General features: G+C 48.1%; 1 protein-coding gene across 1 annotated transcript in view; it reads right to left on the reverse strand.

Moving 5' to 3' along the window:
- Positions 1-23,828, reverse strand: part of hydin (HYDIN axonemal central pair apparatus protein) — a 946,920-nt gene that overhangs the window by 227,199 nt on the left and 695,893 nt on the right. The window contains exons 25-26 of the mRNA XM_085992020.1: positions 19,343-19,520; positions 13,470-13,600 (exon numbers count right to left, since the gene is read on the reverse strand). Coding sequence (XP_085848146.1) covers positions 13,470-13,600; positions 19,343-19,520 — 309 coding nt within the window. The remainder of the gene's footprint in view (positions 1-13,469; positions 13,601-19,342; positions 19,521-23,828) is intronic.

Raw genomic sequence — 23,828 nt, forward strand, 5'->3', positions numbered from 1 at the left:
TTCCTGTCTCATCCTCTAAGGGACCAACATTTACTTTAGCCACCCTTTTTCTTTTTATATAACTATAAAAACTCTTACTATTTGTTTTTATATTTTTTGTGAATTTACTTTCATAATCTATCTTCCCTTTCTTAATCAATCTTTGTTATTTTTTGCTGTCTTTTAAAGTTTTCCCAATCCTCTATCCTCCCACTAGATTTGGCTACCTTATATTCCCTTGTTTTTAGTCGAATACTATCCTTAATTTCTTTACTTAGCCACGGATGGCTGTCTTTTCTTTTACACCTTTTTCTTCTCAGTGGAATATATTTTTTTTGGAAGTTGTAAAATAACTCCTTAAATGTACACCACTGATCATGTATCGTCTTACCCTTTAATCTATTTTCCCAATCCACTCTACTCAATTCCGCTCTCATACCTTCATAGTCTCCTTTATTCAAGCTTAGCATGCTTGTTTGAGATCCAACCTTCTCACCCTCTAATTGAATGTGGAATTCAACCATGTTATGGTCACTCATTCCAAGGGGATCCTTTACTAGGACATTTTTAATTAATCCTGTCTCGTTACACAGGACCAGATCTAAGGTTGCTTGCCCCCTGGTCGGTTCAGTTGCATACTGCTCAAGAAACCCATCCCTAATACACTCAATGAACTCAGCCTCAATGCAGCCCTGCCCAATTTGATTTGTCCAATTAATATGATAGTTAAAATCCCCCATAATTATAGGTACTCCCTTATTACAAGCCTCAACTATTTTCTGATTGATACTCCGTCCAACAGAGTTGCAACTGTTCGGAGGCCTATAGACTACGCCCACTAGTGTTTTTTTCCCCTTATTATTCCTTACCTCCACCCAAACTGTTTCATTATCCTGATCTTTTGACCCAATATCATTTCTCTGTATTACAGTGATTCCTTCCTTTATTAACATAGCTACCCCACCTCCCCCTCCTTCCTGCCTGTCCTTCCTGATCGTTAAATAACCTGGTATGTTTAATTCCCAGGCATTGTCACCCTGCAGCCATGTTTCTGTAATGGCCACAAGATCATACCCATATGTAGTTATTTGTGCCATTAACTTGTCTATATTTTCTGGATAGCGCCTTTCCCGAGTGTCTCGCTCTTGGTGCGGAGGCGATTCTGGCACCCTGTCGTCGGTTGGGTCATCAGCTTCCGATGCTACTGTTTCTGGGGTAGATGCGACCTGTACGTCGGGTTCCTCACCAGGTACGTATGGGCGAGACATGGGGTTGACTTGTTCCTGTGACTCTAGGATCTGGTCAGTATGGTGTCTCATGATGTTCTCCCCAACGTCCACTGTGTACATTAGTGGGCCCTGCCGTGTGCATATCGTTCCTGGCTGCCATTTTTCTGTTCGGTAGTCGCGGGCCAAGACTGGTTGCCCTACATTGAAGCTCCTTGTTGGCTTCTCATGGATGTGCTGGAATTGCTTACTCTCAACATCTCTTCGTACGTTTGGTCTGAGCAAATCCAGGCGAGATCTTAACCTTCGGTTAAAGAACATCATGGCCGGGGCCTGGTTGGTGACTGCATGTGTCGCATTCCGGTAGGCGAACAGGAAATTGTCCACCTTATGCTGCAGCGGAATGTTGTCATTGTACATAGCCTTTATTGCCTTCTTAAAGGTTTGTACGAACCTCTCAGCCAATCCATTTGTGGCTGGATGATACGGGGCGGATGTGTAATGCCTTACCCCATTCGTCTTCATAAACCTCCGGAATTCTTCGGACACAAACTGTGGTCCGTTATCGGAGCAAATGTGTTCTGGCAAGCCATTCCTGGCAAAAATGGTTCGTAGGACTGCAATGGTTTTCTCCGTGGTGGTGGAGGACATTTTGATGACCTCAGGCCATTTCGAGTGCGCATCCATGGCTATTAAAAACATTGAGTCCATGAATGGACCAGCAAAATCAATATGCACCCGTTGTCTTGGAGATGAGGGCCACTCCCATGGGTGTAGAGGGGCATGTGGTGGTGCATTTTGGACTTTCTGGCATTCTGAGCAGCTCTTGGTCAGGTCCTCGATTTGTTTATCGATTCCCGGCTACCACACATAAGCCCTGGCAAGGCTTTTCATTCTTACCCCTCCCAGATGACCTTCATGAAGCTCATTGAGCACTCTATCCCTTAACTTGGGTGGAATTACCACTCGGGATCCACACATCAAGGTCCCCCGGCACACTGACAGCTGTTCTCTTCTTGTCGAGAATGCTGGCAACAGTGAGTCGCCATGTGCTGGCCATCCCTTCACCGTCAAATCATATACCCGAGGCAGTTTCGGGTCATTTCGGGTCTCCTGTTCTATACGAGCGTTAGTTACCGGTAGGTATTCAACTATAGTCGAATGAAATATTTCGACAGGATCCACTGCTGGTGCTTCCTCCGCAGTAGGCAGTGGCAGGCGTGATAGCCCATCAGCATTTCCATGCTGTTTCGTGCCCTTATATTCAATCTCATAGTGGTGCGCCCCTAGAAAGAGTGACCATCTTTGTAGTCATTGCGCAGTCATCACCGGAACGCCCTTCATCGGATTAAAAATGGAGACAAGAGGCTGGTGATCAGTCAGCAAGGTGAATTTCTGCCTGTACAGATAGTGATTGAACTTTTTCACTCCCCACACTAGGCTGAGGGCCTCCCTGTCAATCTGGGCGTAGTTACGCTCGGCTGAGGTTAGTGATCGTGACGCAAAGGCTATTGGCCTCTCTGAGCCGTCCGAGAATTTGTGCGACAGCACCGCTCCAATGCCGTAGGGTGACGCATCACACGCCAACCGAATTGGTAGTGCAGCTTTGAAATGGGCCAATATCTCTTTCGATGTGATTAGTGTTTTGCTCTTCTGGAAAGCTTGTTTACATTCGTCACTCCACTTCCATGGCACCCCAGTTTGCAGTAGGGTGTTCAGTGGGTGTAGTATTGTAGACAAATTTGGCAAGAACTTATGGTAGTAGTTTACCAGTCCGAGGAACGACCTCAGTTGTGACACGTTTTCCGGTGCTGGAGCCTTGACTACTGCCTCAATCTTCTCTGGGGACTTATGTAACCCCTCTTTATCGATAACGTGGCCACAATACGAGATCTGTTTTTTTAAAAACTCGCATTTGGGGCGGTTAGCTCGGAGCCCATGTTCCTGCAATCTAGTGAGCACCTGCTCCAGGTTGGCGAGGTGATCACTGTCATTTTCGCCCGTCACCAGGATGTCGTCCAAATAACACTGGGTCCCTGGAATCCCTTGCAGGACTTGTTCCATTGCCCTTTGCCAAATAGCCGGAGCTGATGCTACCCCGAATACCAGCCGGTTGTATTGGTAGAGACCTTTATGGGTGTTGATTGTGAGGTATTTTTTTGATGCTTCTTCTACCTCCATTTGCAGATACGCCTGGGCCAGATCAATCTTAGTGAAGCGTTTCCCTCCAGATAGCGAGGCGAAAATATCTTCAATCCGCGGAAGTGGATATTGTACGATGTGAAGGACTGGGTTCACTGTTACCTTAAAGTCCCCACAGATGCGAACCTTCCTTGGTTCCCCAGGCGTGCTGCTCAACGACTTTTTCATCACAGGGATGATGGGTGTAGCCCACTCGCTCCAGTCTACCTTGGACAGTACTCCTGAACGTTCGAAACTCTCCAGCTCTGCTTCGACGGCTGGGCGGATCGCATAAGGTACCGGTCTGGCCTTAAAAAATTTTGGGCTTGCGTTTTCTTCGATTTTAATTGTTGCTGTCATGCCTTTTAGTGTTCCGAGTCCTTGCTGGAACACTTCTTGCGCGTCGGTTAGGATCTTTGACAGTTGCCCAGGTGTGACGTCGTCATCCTTTTTGGCAGCCACAGTCAGTGCTTGTATGGAATGCCAATCCAGCTGTATTTTCCGGATCCATTCACGTCCCAGTAATGGTGGTCCTCCATCTTGCAATACATACAGGTCTAGTTTTGGTGTTTCCTTATCGTTATATATAACGGTCACCCTTATTTTTCCTTTGGGGTAGACTTTTTGCCCCGTGTACGTCTTCAAAATAATTTTTGTGTCTCTCAAGGGTATGTGTGAGAATAGCCGCTCGTAGTCCCGTCGGTTTATGACTGTTAGGGCTGATCCTGTGTCCAATTCCATTTTTACCTGGACTCTTGCTATCTTGAGAGTGACCCAAATGGTTCGGTGATCCTCCGTTTTGATCACATTATGTAGTTTCAGACAACTCAGCTCCCTGTTTTCGGAGTCGGTATCACTCTTTTGTTCGTCTGAACTATTCTCTGTCACCTTATGTACCTTCTTGTACTTTTCTTTTAGAGATTTCTTATTGCTGGTTTTCTTTCCCGACCTGCAGACTCGTGCTATGTGTCCTACTTTTCCACACTGTCTGCACACTTTGTCTTTGAACCAGCAATCATTGTGGTCATGTGTTGTTCTGCCACAGCGATAGCACTTCTCTGTTCTGTATGACATTTCGTTTGTGCCATATTCTTGCGGTCTCTGTTGTATCTCTGCAGCGCCCCGTGCTGCTGCTTCATATGATACCGCAATGCTGAAAGCCTTGTCCAGCGTAAGGTCCTTTTTAGATAAAAGCCATTTTTGGGTTCCTTCACTTTGAAGCCCACACACAAACTTGTCCCTTAAGGTATCTGCCAGTCCCGTTCCAAACTGGCAGTGTTTCGATAGTTTGCGCGGTTCTGTTAAATATTCAGCATTGCTTTCATCCTTATGCTGGTTCCGTTTGTGAAACTTGAATCTTTCTGCTATCAGCAGCGGTGTGGGGTTTAAATGTTCCTGTAGTATCGTCACTATGTCTCCAAAACTCTTTTCCACTGGCTTCGCTGGGGTTACTAGATTTCGTAATAAGCCATATGTCTTTGCACCCATTAAATTTAACAATACCGGCGCTTTCTTGTCATCTGACACCTCATTTGCCTTGCAGTATACCTCTATTCGTTCGACATATGTAGTCCAATCTTCGATTTCATTGTCAAATGCGGTAATACTGCCACTCTTCAGCATTTTGGGTGTGGTTCAAAATGGCTTAAAATGGCATCTCCCGTGCTTTCCTTCCTCCCCCGCTGCTGCCAACGCCGCTCTCGGCGGTCCTCGTGGCAATGGCGGCGCCCTGTAGGTTTTGCGCGCTTCTGCTGCGCTGCTGCCAACGCCACTCTCGGCGGTCCTCGTGGCAATGGCGGCGCCTCGCGGGTTTCTGCGCGTCTCTCTCCCTCTCCTTGACGCTGCTCGGCCCCTGAACACCGGCTGCGCCCTGTGCACTCTGCCCTCTCTCTCTCTCCCCCGTCGACGCTGCTCGGCCCTTTGCTGTGCCGTTCGGTCGGGCTCTAGCCCGCCGCTGTCCGGGAAGGGTCTACGCACTACCTGTTGCCAGCCCGTTTCGCTGGACCACCGCGACTGGAAAGCCAAGCCTGGCTCTCAACAGCCTCCCCCGCAATTCTCGAGTCTCTGCTGGATGACTGGGCGGTTGCCCGTGGTCGACGCCCGTGTCTCTGGCCTTGACCTCCAATCTACTGGTCTCCAGGAACGAATCCCTGGGAGGTGATGCAGAGTTGCAGGTAGGATCGAATTTGTCTCGTCGCCAATGTTGTGTCCGAGAGTAATAAGACACAAGACTGCAGGGGGGAACGGTAGAACAGGTGTTTACTCAACGTGGCTCACTCTGGAACTGAACTGTACAGGTTATTACTCAGTGCTATATACAGGTGTGGTTACTGCCGGTACTGCAGTATACATGAGCTGTAAAAAGTAGTTCCCCCCTTAAAGGTATATACATTACAAGATCCTTACCACTTGCTGCGTAAAAAAGTTTTTCCTCATGTCACCTTTGGTTATTCTGCCAATCACCTTAAATATGTGTCCTCTGGTTCTCAACCTTTCCGCCAATGGGAACAGTTTCTCTCTATCTATTCTGTCTAGACCCCTCATGATTTTGAACTCCTCTATCAAATCTCCTCTCAACCTTCTCTGCTCTAAGGAGAACAACCCCAGCTTCTCCACGTAACTGAACTCCCTCATCCCTGGAACCATTCTTGTAAATCTTTTCTGCACCCTAAGGCCTTCACATCCTTTCTAAAGTGTGGTGCCCAGAATTGGACACAATACTCCAGTTGAGGCTAGAACAGTGTTTTATAAAGGTTCATCATAACTTCCTTGCTTTTGTACGCTGTGGCTCAATTTTGTCATTTGGGCGGGCTGGGGGCGTGTCAGCCGCTTTTCGTGTTATCCACCTGACTCCATTTTGATGTGGGGGAAAACTGCAATTTTCACCTAATTGGCCAATTGATTCCCAGCGTGTGGGAACCCCTGGCCCAATGAGTCTTACCATTCTGATAGTCGCCTCAGATGACGTCATCAATGCTGCTGGTTTTAAGGCCTGCAAGCAGCCTTACTTCTTCGGCAGACTTTAAACTTTTTGGCCAGTGGTGTGATCGATTCATTCAGCCAATATGTCCAGCAGTAGTCCAAAGTCTGCACCAAGATTCGATGACGCAGCCCTGCAAGCTCTGGTGGAGGGAGTAAGAGGAAGTAAGGAGGTGCTCTTCCCTTCCTCAGGGAGAAAAAAGACTCCCCAGCAGACGAAAGCTGTGTGGATGCAAGTGGCCCAGGAGGTCAACTCGCTGTCAATGTGCCGCAGAACCTGGCTGCAGTGCAGGAAGAGGTTTCATGACCTTCTGTGCACTGGAAAAGTGAGTATGACTTTCCCATCACCCTCAATCTGATCCCCATTGCCTCTCCTCACCAGCACTCAGCTTTAGCAACCTCTTCCTCCACATCCCACTTGACAATGACATCCCTACACCCATACCCATTCCCTCTCTCTCTATGGTCACACTCACCTAACTATTCGACTATGCAGCCCTCACACTCCCTATCGCTGTGATGCTATGAAAACAACTTACAACACACAGGGAGGGCCCTTGGTCTTGCCACCTCAGTCCATCATTGTCTCCTTCTAGCCATCAATGATATGGATTCTCTACACTCACTCCTTCATTCTCACTCAAACTCCACTTGTCTCCCTCATTGCAGGAAACGAGAGCTCACAATAAGAGGGAAAGAGCGAGGACAGGAGGAGGGCCACCCTCAGTAGCCCAGCTCACCCCCTGGGAGGAGGCGGCCCTGGAGATTGTGGGAGTGGAGGAGGATGCACAAGTAGGGGATGGACAGACAGGTGCATCAGAGCAAGCTGGTGACAGAATAGTTTATCATCTCTCTCATTAACATTGCATGAGTCACTGATAATGATTCTGATGCTCTAACAGATTGACTTTTGATCATCTGCAATATTCAATGTGCATGTAACCTTGGCCTCACATCTCTGACTCTTTCCTTTAGTCCCCCACAGGATCATCGAAAGCCCCTGTCCCCACTATCCAGGAGGAACAGCCTGAGCCTCCAGACTCCTCAGAGGAAGCTGCAACCTCTGAGGGCGCAGCGTCAGCAGAATTAAGCGCACCCAGCACCAGCGCAGACACTCACACCTCGGTGGTACCTTCGCGAGATAGAGTAGAGTTGTCACCTGGTGTATCACAGCTCACAAGTGAGCATCAGCAGATTGTGGAGACAGGTACAGCAGTGGAGAGTCCTAGTCGGAGGGCGCAGGACTCTGCCAGCTCGGCTCAGCTGCATGTCGAGGGCTTAGGGCGACTTGCAATTGTCAGTATGGTGGTCAGGGTGATAGAAATCTGCAGGTTCTTGGCCATTGTCAATGCTCTGGTAAGAAGGTGCGAGACAAAAGTTTTTGATTGGCCAGGCTGAGCAAATCTGGCCAAGATGAGTGCGTTCCTTGCATCCCGGCCAGCAATGTGCTTGCATGCTGCTGCCGCTGGTTGATGCGCCTCTGCAAGCTGGTCGTTGTCGCTCTCCTCCTCCTCCTCATCTGAGGAGGCTATGTAATTAGCCACTTCTTTCTCAAGCATCTGCAAGCCACGATGCTGTGCCATGTTGTGAAGTGCACAGCAAACCACGACGATTCTGGAGACCCTGGCTGCTGAGTACTGCAGGGCTCCACCTGATCTATCCAGGCAACTGAAGCACATCTTCAGCAAGCCGATGGTTTGCTTGATTAAGGATCTGGTGGAAATGTGGCTGGAGTTGTAGCACTCCTCAGCTTCGTTGGATGGCCTCCTCAATGGTGTCATTAGCCACGTCTTCAGGGGATAGCCCTTGTCTCCAAGTAGCCATCCGTTAAGTTGGTCTGGCGGACTGAAGAGCGGAGGCACACTAGACTGGCGCAGGATGAAGGAGTCATGGCAACTGCCAGGGTACTTGGCACAAACATGCAAAAGTTCCTTCTTGTGGTCACACACCAGCTGTACGTTGAGGGAGTGGAAGCCCTTGCGGTCGACAAAAATACCTGGATTGTGATGGAGTGCCTTATGGGCCACATGTGTGCAGTCAATGACGCCCTGCACCCTGGCCCGCCCGCCAGTTTTTGCGATTTTAACACCTCACACGCCTCCAATCCCGCCTCCTCGGGCCTGGCAAAATCGAGCCCTATGCCTCTATTTATGAAACCCAGGATCCCGTATGCTTTTTTAACCGCTTTCTCAACCTGCCCTGCCATCCTCAACGATATGTGCACATATACCCTCAGGTCTCTCTGTTCCTGCACTCCCTTTAGAACTGTACCCTTTAGTTTATATTGCCTCTCCTCGTTCTTCCTACCAAAATGCATCACTTCAGAATTTTCTGTGTTAAATTTCATCCGCCATGTGTCCGCCCATTCCACCAGCCTGCCTATGTTCTCTTGAAGTCTATCACTATCCTCCTCACTGTTCACTATACTTCCAAGTTTTGTGTCTTCTGCAAATTTTGAAATTGTGCCCTGTACACCCAAGTCCAAGTCATCAATATATATCAAGAAAAGCAGTGGTCCTAGTACAGACCCCTGGGGAATACCACTGTGTACCTTCCTCCAGTCCAATAAACAACCATTCACCACTACTCTCTGTTTCCTGTCACTTAGCCAATTTTGTACCCATGCTGCCACTGCCCCATTTCATTCCATGGGCTTCAACTTTGCTGGCAAGCCTATTATGTGGCACTTTTTCAAATGCCTTTTGGAAGTCCATGAACACGACATCAACCGTATTGCCCTCATCAACCCTCTCTGTTACCACATCAAAAAACTCAATCAAGTTAGTTAAACACGATTTGCTGGCTTTCCTCAATTAATCCACACTTGTCCAAGTGGCTGTTAATTTTCTCCTAGATTATCATTTCTAAAAGCTTCCCCACTATCGAGGTAAAACTGACTGGACTGTAATGGCTGGCTTTATCCTTATGCCCTTTTTTGAACAAGGATGTAACATTTGCAATTCTCCAGACCTTTGGCACCACCCCCGTATCTAAGGAGGATTGGAAGATTATGGCCAGTACCTCTGCAATTTCCACCTTTACTTCCCTCAGCATCCGAGGATACATCCAATCCGCTCCTGGTGACTTATCTACTTTAAGTACAGCCAGCCTTTCTAGTAGCTCCTCTTTATCAATTTTTATCCCATCCAGTATCTCAACTACCTCCTCCTTCACTATGACTTTTGCAGCATCTTCTTCCTTGGTAAAGACTGATGCAAAGTACTCATTTAGTACCTCAGCCATATCCTCTGCCTTCATGCGTAGGTCTCCATTTTGGTCCCTAATCGGCCTCACCCCTCCTCTTACTACCTGTTTACCATTTATATGCCTACAGAAGATTTTTGGATTCCCTTTTATGTTAACTGCCAATCTATTCTCATATTCTCTCTTTATCCCTTTTATTTCCTTTTTCACTTCCCCTCTGAACTTTCTATATTCAGCCTGGTTCTCACTTGTATTCTAAACCTGACATCTGTCATGCGCCCTCTTTTTCTGCTTCTTCTTACGCTCTATCTCTTCTGTTATCCAGGGAGCTCTGACTTTGGTTGCCCTACCTTTCCCCCTCGTGGGAATGTACCCCGACCGTACTTGAACTATCTCCTCTTTAAAGGCAGCCAATTGTTCCATTACAGTTTTGCCTGCCAATTTTTGATTCCACTTTACCCGGAGCAGGTCCGTTCTCAACCAACTGAAATTGGCTCTCCTCTAATTAAGTATTTTTACTCTAGATTGCGCCCTGTCCTTTTCCATAGCTAATCTAAACCTTATGATACTATGATCACGGTTCCCTAAATGTTCCCCTACTGACACTTGCTCCACTTGACCCACCTCATTCCCCAGAACCAGATCCAGCAATGCCTCCTTCCTTGTTGGGCCGGAAACGTACTGATCAAGAAAGTTCTCCAGAACATGCTTCAGAAATTCTTCCCCCTCTCTGCCCTTTACACTATTACTATCCCAGTCTATATTAGGATAGTTGAAGTCCCCCATTATCATTACTCTATAGTTCTTGCACCTCTCTGTAATTTCATGTGAACGTATGAATTAGGAGCCGGAATAGGCCACTCGGCCCCTCGAGCCTGCGCCGCCATTCAATAAGATCATGGCTGATCCGATTACTCCACATTCCCGCCTACCCCGATAACTTATCGCCCCCTTGCTTACCAAGAATTTATCTACCTCTGCCTTAAAAATATTCAAAGACACTGCTTCCACCGCTCTTTGAGGAAGAGAGTTCCCATGACTCACGACCCTCTGTGAGAAAAAATTTCTCCTCATCATCTCTGTCTTAAATGGGTGACCCCTTATTTTTAAACAGTGACCCCCTAGTTCTAGATTCTCCCACAAGAGGAAACATCCTCTCCACATCCACCCTGTCCAGACCCCTCAGGGTCTTATATGTTTCAATCAAGTCACCTCTTACTCTTCTAAACTCCAGCGGATACAAGCCTAGCCTGTCCAACCTTTCCTCATAAGACAACCCGCCCATTCCAGGTATTAGTCTAATAAACCTTCTCTGAACTGCTTCCAATGCATTTACATCCTTCCTTAAATAAGGAGACCAATACTGTACACAGTACTCCAGATGTGGTCTCACCAATGTCCTGTATAACTGAAGCATAACCTCCCTACTTTTGTATTCAATTCCCCTCGCAATAAACGATAACATTCTATTAGCTTTCCTAATTACTTGCTGTACCTGCATACTAACCTTTTGCGATTCATGCACTAGGACACCCAGATCCCTCTGCAACTCAGAGCTCTGCAATTTCTCACCATTTAGATAATATGCTTCTTTTTTATTCTTCCTGCCAAAATGGACAACTTCACATTTTCCCACATTATACAGTACTCCATTTGCCAGATCTTTACCCACTCACTTAACCTATCTATATCCCTTTGTAGCCTCCTTATGTCCTCTTCACAATTTACTTTCCTACCTATCTTTGTGTAATCAGCAAATTTAGCAACCATACCTTCGGTCCCTTCATCAAAGTCATTTATATAAATTGTAAAAAGTTGAGGCCCCAGCACTGATCCCGGTGGCACACCACTCGTTACATCTTGCCAACCAGAAAATGACCCATTTATGCCTACTCTCTGTTTCCTGTTAGCTAGCCAATCTTCTATCCATGCCATGTTACCCCCTACACCATGAGCTTTTATTTTACGCAATAACCTTTGATGTGGCACCTTATCAAATGCCTTCTGGAAATCTAAGTACAGTACATCCACCGGTTCCCCTTTATCCACAGCACATGTTACTTCCTCAAAGAACTCCAATAAATTGGTTAAACATTATTTCCCTTGCACAAAACCATTTCCCTGCAAATTTGCTCCTTTATATCCTTCCCACTAGTTGGTGGCCGATAGAATACACCTAGTAGTGTCATGGCACCTCTATTGTTTCTTCACTCTAACCAAATAGATTCTTTCCTTAACTCCTCGGGACATCCTCTCTCCAGCACTGTAATATTCTCCTTAATCAATACTGACAGCCCACCTCCTTTCTTTCCTTCCCTATCTTTCCTGAACACCTTATAACCAGGAATATTTACTACCCAATCCTGCCCTTTTTTGATCCATTATCACCACAACATCATATTCCCATGTGGCTATTTGCGCCTGCAGCTCACCAACCTTATTTACCACACTTCATGCATTTACACACATGCACTGTAAACCTATCTTAGACCTTCTTGTATTCTCTCTTAGTCTGACCCTACCTAATACCATACTATTTCTTACTCTAGTGTTATCTGTCTCTCCCAATCCTTTGTGCACTTCGTTTCTCCTTTCTAATGCCACATCCTGGTGCCCATCCCCCCCATAGCATAGAGGGTCAGGCAGCTAGCACGTCAATTCTGTGGTATCTGTAGCTGCAGGACCATCTACTCTGCCTCGCTTTCTTCTCCCACTTGAAGAACACTAGCAAATTAGAAACACAAATAGAAAGTTGAAGTTACATATCACATAATCTCACTGTGGCGAAGCACTTTGGCAAAACACACACATACTGCACATTGTTAGTGTTAATAAATGTTGAAAGAACTGATGCTGTAATGAATCCTGACTGTGAGGCAGATTAAGGTAGTTGGGAAAAGATGCTGTTGTATCCATGGGTTTCGATGCATGACCAGAACCATTGGGATAACTATAGGTGCTACCTGGGCAGATACTTGAGCTCAATCACAGTTCCCTTGGCTAATATCCACGGAGAGCTCGTGGAATGCAGCTTTCTTTTTTTATTTGTTCTTGGGATGGGTGACACTGACAGGTCAGTATTTATTTCCTATTCCTAGTTGCCCTGAGGGCATTCAGAGTCAACCACATAGTGTGGGATTGGAGCATTTCTTGGCTACTTTAAGATTGACAGGATGATCTGGGTTAAATGACAGATAATCATCCCTCCCTCGCTTCCTCCCTCTAGGGAAGTACCTGGAATCTGCTCTGTATCTCTCCCTGATGGCACTGACAAGATCACGATTCCAGTATGTCAACAACCATTGGAATGCCAGCTTTTGGCCACTTTGTGCTACAATGCATTGCGGCTTAATGAACTGTCCCAATGGGCCGGTTGGTAAAGGGAGTGGGTGACCAAGCCGTACAAGACCAGAAGGCCCCAGGTTTCATTCCTGGTCTCTGCTGAGTTACCTGATCTCAGCTGGAGTGACGGTGGGAGCTTGGTAATTGGCCTCAGCACTCCTGGGCCAGAGAGGGAAAAAGCAGCCAGAGTTCTCATTCATGATCACTATTCCGTGACCCCTGCTGGAAAAGTCACATGTAGATGTTAGATGAGGGAAGGATCGGGCTTAATTGCAATGCCGCTCCCCCACAAGTAAATAGCCACTCACTGTCTGGACTCAAAGAAGGATGAGCATTTGGGTGAGGTACCAGAGGAGGATTGTGGCCAAGCAATTGCAGCCCAACAAAGAAGGGGAAAAATGGAAAGTAACTTACTGTAATAATATGATGGAAGAAAGTGATTTATCCCCAACCGCCTTCTATTCAACCCCGGGATTGCCCCACTAAAGAAGAACTGTATCATAGATTTAAGAAAGAAACTCTTTCTGCATTCAGTAATGAAGAATGAAAGCAACTTACCGAGGAGAGGGTGTTGGCTGCACTCAGTTCTCCTGCTATTGTGTCAGGGCGGCTGAGCAGGTTGCCTTTAGAAGTCTCTCTCTCTAGGATTTCCTTTGCCTCCTTCAGGAAAGCCGCATATTTCTCATTTCCTGTTGGTAATCAAATTCAAATCAAACCTAAAATGCAGTCCTGCTCATTCCAAACAAGCGCAATCTGCTCGCCGAGATACAGAAAAAAGAATGCACAAAAGGGATGAATTTTTGCACAGTCGCTGCACAGTCTTGTTACATGATAATTACAGAATAGCATGCTGACACATTGAGGCTATTGGTAACGTTAAGTGCACTCCAATAAACACATGCTTTTGAGGACTGGTATAATATTGCAAACTCGGTTGAGTCAGAGAAACTCCCGAGAGACCTGTCTACATAACATATGTAGTTGGGTCCTATGTGGGGCTTTAGGGGTCCAGACTTTACCAAGATTGGGTTGTTGCCTTGCATAGGGCATTAGGGACCCAATCAATCCTTGTTAGTTTGCAGCTTTGTTACACGATGGTCCACGCTTACCTACCAGGGCACAGTTTTGGTATGCGGATAACGATTTCTGTGTTGAACGACAGCGTTTTTTTTAAAATTCGTTCATGGGATGTCGGCGTCGCTGGAAAGGCGAGCATTTATTGCCCATACCTAGTTGCCCTTGAGAAGGTGATGAGCTGCATTCTTGAACCACTGCAGTCCGTGTGGCGAAGGTACTCCCACAGTGCTGTTAGGGGGGAGGAAGTTCCAGGATTTTGACCCAGTGACGATGAAGGAACAGCAATATACTTCCAAGTCAGGATGGCGTGTGACTTGCAGTGGGTCTGGAGTCACATAGAGGCCAGACAAGATTAAGGATGGCAGATTTCATTCCCTAAAGGACATTTGTAAACCAGATGTATTTTTACAACAATCCAATAATTTCGTGGTCACCATTACTGATACTAGCTTTTTATTCCAGATTTATTTAATTAACTGAATTTAAATTCCACAGATGTCGTGGTGGGATTTGAACTCACGTCTCGCAGATCATTAGTCCAGGCCACTGGATTACTAATCCAGTAACATAACCACTATGCTACCTTTCCCGGATGACTGCGTTGCACCAAATGACTTCTCATCCTCTGTGATTTCAACCTCCATCTCAATTCATCATGCTCTCTCTCCTCTGAGTTCACTAGCCTCCTATCCTCCCTTAATCTCTCCCTCCATGTAAACTCCCGAACCCATGTTCACGGCCACCTCCTCAACCTTGCCAGCTCGCGTGGCCTCGCTACTCCCATCGTGTCAATTACAGATAAGGCCATCTCTGACGATTTCCTCATATCGCTCTCCACCCACATCTCCCTTCCACGCACCCGCTCCAATCTCACTTCCTTCTGTGTCCGCCCCTAGAAAAAGATCTCTCCCAGCTCTCTTACAACTGCACTTATGAAATCCCAACTGTCCAGCCTTTGGCCCTCAATTCACCACGACATTTCTGCAGCTACTGATCTGCTCAACCACACCACCACCACTATCTTTGATGCCCTAATCTCTATTAAAACAATGACTCTCTCTCACCCTGGCTGTTCCCCCGGTACAGTCCTCATTTCGCTCCCTTAAGTCCAAGAGATGCAGACTTGAACAGATATGGCGGACAACTGGTTTAGCCATTCACCGCCAGATCTGGCTGGACCACATAAAGCATTATCGGGTCCTGTTCTTGTCTGCCAAAATTGCTCACTATTCCCGAATCATTCTGGAATGCAAAGATAAACCCCGGCTTCTATTCTCCACTGCTAACTGTCTTCTTAAATTCCTCTTCCTGGTCTCCTCCACCCTCACCTCCGACAACAAGTGTGAGGAACTCATTGTCTCTAAGGTTGAGACCATCTGTTCAGCTGCCTCTGCCATTTCCCTTGCTTCCCCTAGCCCATCGGACCAAACTTTCTCGAAAGTTCCCCCCTGCCCTAGCTCTGAACTCCAGTTTCTCTCCGATCTCCGCTCATGACCTCTCCGCGCTCATCTTGTCCATGAGACCCACTTCCTGCTCCCTCGACCCTAATCCCACCAAACTGCTGACCACCCAACTTCCTTTTCTGGCTCCCATATTAGCTGGCACTGTTAACAGTTCTCGCCCCTCAGGTACTGTCCCCCTCTCCCTCAAATCTGGCGTCATCACCCCTCTCCTCAAAAATCCAACCCTTGACCCCTCTGTCCTTGCAAACTATCGCCCCATCTGCAACCTCCCTTTCCTCTCCAAAGTCCTTGAACTTGTTGTTGCCTCCCAAATATGTGCCCATCTTTCCCGCAACTCCATGTTTGAATCCCTCCAATCAAGTTTCCGTCCTTGTACTGAAACGGCTCTTATTAAAGTCACAAATGACATGCTTTGTGACTGTGACAAAGGTAAACTAACCCTCCTCGTCCTTCTTGACTTGTCTGCAGCCTTTGACACAGTTGACCACTCCATCCTTCGCCAACGCCTCTCCACTGTCATCCAGCTGGTTGGAACTGCACTCGCCTGGTTCCATTCTTGTCTATCTAATTGTAGCCAGAGAATCACGTGCAACGGCTTCTCTTCCCGCTCCCACATCGTTACCTCTGGTGTCCCCCAAGGATCTATCCTTGGCCCTCTCCTATTTCTCATCTACATGTTGCCCCGCAACATCATCCGAAAACACAGCGTCAGTTTCGACATGCACGCAGATGATACCCAGCTCTACCTCACCACCACTTCTCTCGACCCCGCCACGGTGTCTAAATTGTCAGACTGCTTGTCCGTCATTCAGTTCTGGATGAGCAGAAATTTTCTCCAATTATATATTGGGAAGACCGAAGCCATTGTTTTCGGTCCCCACCACAAACTCCATTCCCTAGCCACTGACTCCATCCCTCTCCCTAATATTTGTCTGAGGTTGAACCACACTGATCACAACCTTGGTGTCATATTTGACCCTGAAATGACCTTCTGACCACATATCCACAGCATAACTAAGACCGCCTATTTCCACCTCCGTAACAATGTCCATCTCCGCCCTTGCCTCAGCTCATCCGCTGCTGAAACCCTCATCCATGCCTTTGTTACCTCTAGACTTGACTATTCCAACGCACTCCTGGCTGGCCTCCCACATTCTACCCTACGTAAACCTGAGGTCATCCAAAAATCGGCTGCTCGTGTCCTAACTCGCACCAAGTCCCGTTCACCTATCACCCCCATGCTCGCTGACCAACATTGGCTCCCGGTTAATCAACACCTCGATTTCAAAATTCTCATCCTTGTTTTCAAATCCCTCCATCGCCTCACCCCTCCCTATCTCTTCAGCCCCACAACCCCCCAAGATATCTGCGCTCCTCTAATTATGCCCACTTGAGCATCCCTAATTATAATCGCTCAACCATTGGTGAACGTGCCTTCTGTTGCCTAGGCTCTAAGCTCTGGAATTCCCTGCCTAAACCTGTCCATCTCTCTACCTCTCTTTCCTCCTTTAGGATGCTCCTTAAAACCTACCTCTTTGACCAAGCTTTTGGTCACCTGCCCTAATTTCTCCTTATGTGGCTCAGTGTTTAATGTTTTGTCTTATAATACTACTGTGAAGCACCTTGGGACGTTTTACTACATTAAATACAAGTTGTTCTTGTGCAGATTTTCACAAAAGGGCTCCAGACTGCCTGGTACATCCAGAGCTCCAAGAATCATTCGTTTTCTGTTCCAAATGGCACATATCCCCCAAGTGTTCCACTCGCATGTCATGTGGGGAGGAGTGCATCTTCCTACAGCAGGTAGTAATAGCTGCATTAGCTACGTGTTGCCATTCTCCAACTAGGCACAAGCCTGGGTCTGCAGGAATTGAGCCCCATCATGCTCTCTGCAGCCTGTTGGACTGCTGTCCAGAACAACTGAATACAAGAGCACGGCCAGAACGTGCCTTTCTGGACGCAGACCCTTCAAACAGGGAGGCGTGTCATTTGAGAATCTTTTGTGGGGTGTAATACACTCCTAAGCTGGCCTTCTTGCATTTGGCTGCAAGGGATACTTGCGAGTTTGCTGGACAGACAGCTATTGGTAAAGATTAAATCACATGGTATTGGCAAACAGATGTTATGCTGGACAACCAACTGCCTACAGTCTTGTAGGTAGAGGGTTGCCATCAATGGGAGAAAATCTGAATAGGGTTAGGTCATGAGTGGAGTCCCACAGGGCTCTGTATTGGGATCACTACTGTTCACCATCTTCATTAATGATTTAGATGAGGGCATTAATAGAACTAATCACAAGTTTGCAAATGACATAGGCTTGAGAATTTAATCTAAATTTATAGGTAACAGTCCAATTTAGGTAAGTTAAGGAACTGGACCTGTGTGTGGCAGATGTCTTCCAGTTTGGATAAGTGCAGTGCTATGCATCTGGGTTGGGAAACTCCAAGCACGCAATACTATGCAAGGGTAGCACTTACAGATCCGCAGAGGGGCCTTGAAGTCATAATTGATCAATCAATAAAGGTCCACAAGAAACGTGTCATTGCAGTTGGGAAGGAAAATAGAGTTCTTGAACACGGCATTGTCACCAAACTATGTGTCACCTCTCTATCGCCTCCTGTTCAAGTCTATCCAATCCATCTTCCAAACAGTGCATAGGATCACAACTGCCTTGGTCAGTCACAAATGATATCCTGTTTAGCTGTGACAATGGTTCAATGCTTTTCTTTAACCTCTCCGTTATCTTTTATATGGTTGATCGCTCCATTCTTCTCTACGGTCTCTTCTGAGGTCGAGTTTCAGATCATCAGTTTCTTGTAGTTGCACCACTCCTGCCTGTCCCAATACAGTTACTACATCTCCGAAAACAGTTCTTCCTCCTAAGCTTGTAAGATCACTTGAGAGGTACTTCAGGACTTCATCCCCATTCTCCTCCTATTGATCACCTACATGTTGCCCCTCATGTCATCATCAACAAGCACAGTTAGCTTCTACATATGTGCTGATTGCACCTAATGCTACCTTATCACTACCATCATTGACCCCAGGGCTATTATTGTGCTATCTGACTGCCCGTGCAATATCCAGTCCTGGGTAAGTCAAAATTTCCAACAGTTCAACATTGGCAAATCTGAAGCCTTCCAACTGAGCTCTTGCTATTTGTTTAGGCTGTACATGATGCTACGCCACCTTGGTGTTCTGTTCAACCCTAAGCTGAGTTTTATACACCACATACGGTTTGTTGCCAAGACTGCCTTCTTCCACCTCCGCAACATTGCCTGCTTACTCCTGTACCTCACACCCACTGCTGCTGAAACGTTCATCCACACACTAAACAACTCAAGAATTCATGTCTCCAATGCTCTCCACTTCCACCCCTCACAAACTTCAACTAATCTAGACCTGTGCAGCCCAAACCCTCTACTGCAAAAGGTCTTGCAAACCCATCAACCCATCTTCACCAAGCTCAACTGGCTTCCTATATGTCACCAATGTTCTTCGGGAACCATATCTTTGCTTTCAGATCACTCTATGACCTCATCCTAGCCCATGTCCCAGCCTCACCCTGCGAGTTCCTCACACCCTCTGCTCCACCATCAGAGGCCGAGCTTTCGGCCACTACACCCCTGCCTTCTGCAGCTTTCTTCAGCCCCACTATATCTTCAAAGGCCTCCTAAAAACCTAGCTCATTGACTGTTGCTTTCCATCTCCCCTCTAAATTCTTTTACATATCGCTCGGTGTCTACTCCCCCCACTGAAAAACACTCAGGCGTTCTGTTAAACGAGGACTGCAATGTACGGGTAAGTTGTTACTGCTGTTTGTTGTTTAATTTACACCAGCACTGTTTTCACCTTTAATTCAGATCGCTAAGCTGAAAGTCACAGCCATACCTTTGATGTTTCTGGGTAGATCCAGGTAGATTCTGGGGAAGTTCCCCTCTCCCTTCAGGCTGATGCTGTCAGGTACAAAGTGAGAGACTTGAATCTCAAAGCTCTTGTGAAAGATCTCAGGTACTCCAGGAAAATAAGAAACCCTCAACTTCTGCTCAGCATATGCTTCAATGTAACCCTAAAAATAACAGAGTATGATAGAGAAATAAAACCCCGTTATAATATGTAAGTGAAAAAGAAATTGCACTGTATTATAGTAGAATGAGTAACATCAGACAGTCAGAAAAATTAGGCGACTATGGTGAAGGTTTAAATGCCAGAGAGCAGGTTAAAAATTAGGAAGAAGGAAAATCCATATAGATGTGGAATAAGTTACCATTGAAGTCCATTGAAGAAGACAGTATAAAAGGATTCAAGAGAGAGAAGGGGCTGAAGGAGAGAGTGAGGGGGAGCTGATCTATCAAAAAGAGATGGCTTCTCATGACATATTTAGCCCGATATTCCTCCCATCTTTGTCCAAGTGCTGAACAAGTGCAGCACGACTGAAGAGGTCATTAGCATGGCTCGGTCACACCCCTGGTGCTGGTCTGCTCCTAGCAGTGCCTTTATCATGGAAAAAGGAGCAGGAACACAAGTAGAGCTGTAGGTCTGGGAGGCCTGAAGCTGCAGGACAGGTCACCATCTTTGGGGTCTTCTGGCTGCTGTTGAAGAATAGCCATGAGGCCTGAAGGTACTGAGAGACTGTATTTACCTTCTCAGACCTCAATTGCCTTGCTGCCTCTCCCCCTCAGATCCACCAATCTGAGGAAGCCCTGATGCAAGGACTAACATTGATTTCTTTTGCCACCCATCAAAATAGGTGACCTTCCATCACAGATAGAGGAAACTGAGATGGAATCCTGTGATTCCTATGCCCCCCTCCTGCTTCATTTTCATGGCTGCCTTTGTCCTGTGTCTGTTGGAGTTGCAGGCTTAAGTCCACCTCTTTCGGGAAAGCCCCAGAAATTCTGGAGCAATATAAATGGAGCAAAGATCTGAGATAATAGGTCTCTGCTGCATTTTGCTCTCCATAGCGCCTGAGAACAAAGCATTCCTCAAGCGCTACAGAGAGGCCTACTTTCACCTCAATTCTGCTGTCGCCTACATTACTCTGCATCTACTGTGCTTGGCATTACTGATAAGTTTTAAGGAACAAATTAAAATAGGTCTATAGATTATATATTGCAAAGAACAAATATCAGCAAGTTGAAGCTGGAAATTCGATCTTGGCTTACAGTTGAAGTTAATAAACACAGAATTACATAAAATTACAACATGGAAACAGGCCGTTTGTCCCACCTAGTCCATGTTGTTGTGTATCCTTCAGGCAAGCATTAGTCCTAATCCCATGTGCCTGCCCTGTATTCATATCTCTCTATTCCCCTTTCCTTCAACTACCTATTTAACCTAATCTTAAATGCTTCAATCATTAAATCCGCATTCCACAGACTGTGTAAAAATGTTTCTCTTGCTCTCTATCCTAAATCTCTTACATTTAAACTTATATCTATGTTCCCTCATTCTGGACCCCTCAATCACTTGTAACAATTTGTTTTCATCTACTGTGTTCTATCTGTGTGATGGAATACTCTCCACTTGCCTGGATGAGTGCAGCTGCAACAACACTCAAGAAGCTTGGCACCATCCAGGACAAAGCAGCCCATTTGATTGGCACCCCATCCACTACCTTAAACATTCACTCCCTCTACCACCAGCGTACTGTGGCTGCAGTGTGTACCATCTACAAGATGTACTGCAGCAACTCACCAAGGCTTCTTCGGCAGCACCTCCCAAACCCGCGACCTCTTCCACCTAGAAGGACAAGGGCAGCAGGCGCATGGGAACACCACCACCTCCAAGTTCCCTTCCAAGTCACACACCATCCTGACTTAGAAGTATATCGCCGTTCCTTCATCGTTGCTGGGTCAAAATCCTGGAATTCCCTCCCTAACAGCACTGTGGGAGTACCTTCAGCACACGGACTGCAGCGGTTCAAGAAGGTGGCTCACCACCACCTTCTCAAGGGCAACTAGGAATGGGCAATAAATGCTGGCCTTGCCAGCAACGCCTATATCCCATAAGTGAATTTAAAAAAATCTTGTAGGAGTCTACGTACTCCTAGCAAAAAATACTGAACTCGGAGAGGTTCAACAGAAAAGGTTTAATTGTTGAGGCTGCATGCTGAACACAAAATGGAGTCAGAGACTACACAAAGTACGACTGCCTTTCATCAGTGCACAGCTTCGACTCCTCCTCCCCCGCTCTGGGCTTAACTATGTTGCAGATCGAGTTTCTTAAAGGTGTGATCCTTCTTAAAGGCATGACGCCTGATTTGTAGTCTACGGACCGGAAAGCGGATTGTGTCCGTTCTGTGATTGGTACGCCACACAGCTCCCCCCAGAATCCGCTAGTAGGGAGTGTACGAACCGGCGTGGTGGCTTGATGTCACGGCCGGAACGGCTCTTGACAGTTGGTGTCGGGAGCGGGGCGGTCGGACGCGTCGGGCTATTAGGCGGTCTGCCCCGCGGTGGGGGTTGGCCCACGGGTTTGTCGGGCTCTAGGTGCGCCAGCTTGAGCTGGTCGACCGACACCTTGTCAGTTCTGCCGCCCACTTCGAGGAGGAAGAACTTGTTCCCCGTCTGGAGTACCTTGTAGGGTCCGTCGTATGGGGGCCGTAGAGGTCCTTGGTGGGCGTCATGGCGCACGAAAACAAATTTGTTCCCCGTCTGGAATACCTTGTAGGGTCCGTCGTATGGGGGGCCGTAGAGGTCCTTGGTGGGCGTCATGGCGCACGAAAACAAATTTGGCCATGTGCAGGCTAGGTGGTACGCGGGTTGCTGGTTCGCCATGCTGGCCGGTGGGTACCGGAGCGAACTGTTGTGCTCGGTTGGCGAAAGTGCGGCGTTGTTGGTCAGCCGACCAGGGGGTCGTGGCGGTGGGCAGGAACTCTCCGGGTACGCGCAGTGGCTGGCCGTACACGAGTTCCGCCGCCGAGGCTTGCAGGTCTTCCTTGACCGCGGAGCGTAGGCCGAGTAGCACCCACGGGAGGCGGTCGATCCAAGCCTCGTCCTCGAGGCTGGCGCGGAGGGACGCCTTCATGGACCTGTGGAATCGCTCGCACAGTCCGTTGGCTTGGGGGTGGTAAGCCGTGGTGCGGTGAACGGCCACCCTGAGGTTTCGGGCGATGGCGGCCCACAGATCAGAGGTGAACTGCGGGCCTCTATCCGACGTCATGTCGGAGGGGACGCCAAACCGAGCGACCCAGGTACCGATGAACGCCCTCGCGATGTCGGCGGTGGTGATGGACGTCAGTGGAATGGCCTCGGGCCAGCGGGTGGTATGGTCCACGATTGTCAGCAGGTGCGTGTGACCTTGTGATGGCGGCAGGGGACCGACGAGGTCGATGTGGACGTGGTCGAACCTTCTTTCTGGCACGGTGAACTCCTCGAGTGGGGCTTTGACGTGCTGGTGGATTTTGGCACGCTGACAAGCTATGCAGGATCTGGACCAGATGCGCACATCTTTGCGCAGGCCGCGCCAGACAAATCGGTTGGCCACCAGTCTAATGGACGTGCAGGTGCCGGGGTGTGAGAGGCCGTGGACGATGTCGAACACCCGTTTTCGCCAGGACGCCGGGACTACGGGGCGGGGTTGCGCCAAGGAGGTGTCGCATTACGGCGGACGGGCAGCAGGCGACGTCGGTCAGTCGCAGCCCTGGGAGGGTTGTGGGCGCGGAGAGCAGATCGGGGTCGGTGCGTTGCTCCGCTGCCAGTTGAGCATAGTCCACTGCCAGGTGGGTGCCATGGACGGCGGAGCGGGATAGGCAGTCGGCCACCACGTTGTCTCGACTGGAGACGTGCCGGATGTCCGTGGTGAATTCGGACACTGCGGCGAGCTGGCGTTGTTGCCTGGCTGACCACGGGTCCGCAGATTTCGCCATCGCAAATGTCAGGGGTTTGTGGTCGACAAACGCGGTGAAGGGGCGGCCCTCCAGAAGAAATCTAAAATGGCGGACTGCCAGGTACAGTGCGAGGAGCTCGCGGTCAAAGGCGCTGTATTTGGCCTCCGGGGGGCGCAGTTGGCGGCTGAAAAAGGCCAGCGGTTGCCAGGCCACATCGACCCACTGTTCGTACACGGCGCCGACCGCGTGGTCGGAGGCGTCCGTGGTGAGGGCCACCCTGGCGTTGGGCTGTGGATGAGCGAGCATGGTGGCGTCGGCGAGCGCCTTTTTGGTCGAGTCGAAAGCGGTCAACATGTCCGCCGACCACTCGATCGCCATTCTGTCTTTCTTACCCCGGAGGGCTTCGTATAGGGGCCGCATGAGGGAGGCTGCTCTGGGAATGAAGCGGTTGTAAAAGTTGATCATCCCCAAGAACTCCTGGAGGCCTTTGATGGTGGTAGGCCGGGGGAACTGCTGGACGGCTTGCACCTTGGCGGGCAGGGGAAT

Source organism: Somniosus microcephalus, chromosome 6 (genome assembly GCF_052327205.1).
Source record: "Somniosus microcephalus isolate GS21.2 chromosome 6, FLI_Smic_1.0, whole genome shotgun sequence".
Lineage (NCBI taxonomy): Eukaryota > Metazoa > Chordata > Chondrichthyes > Squaliformes > Somniosidae > Somniosus > Somniosus microcephalus.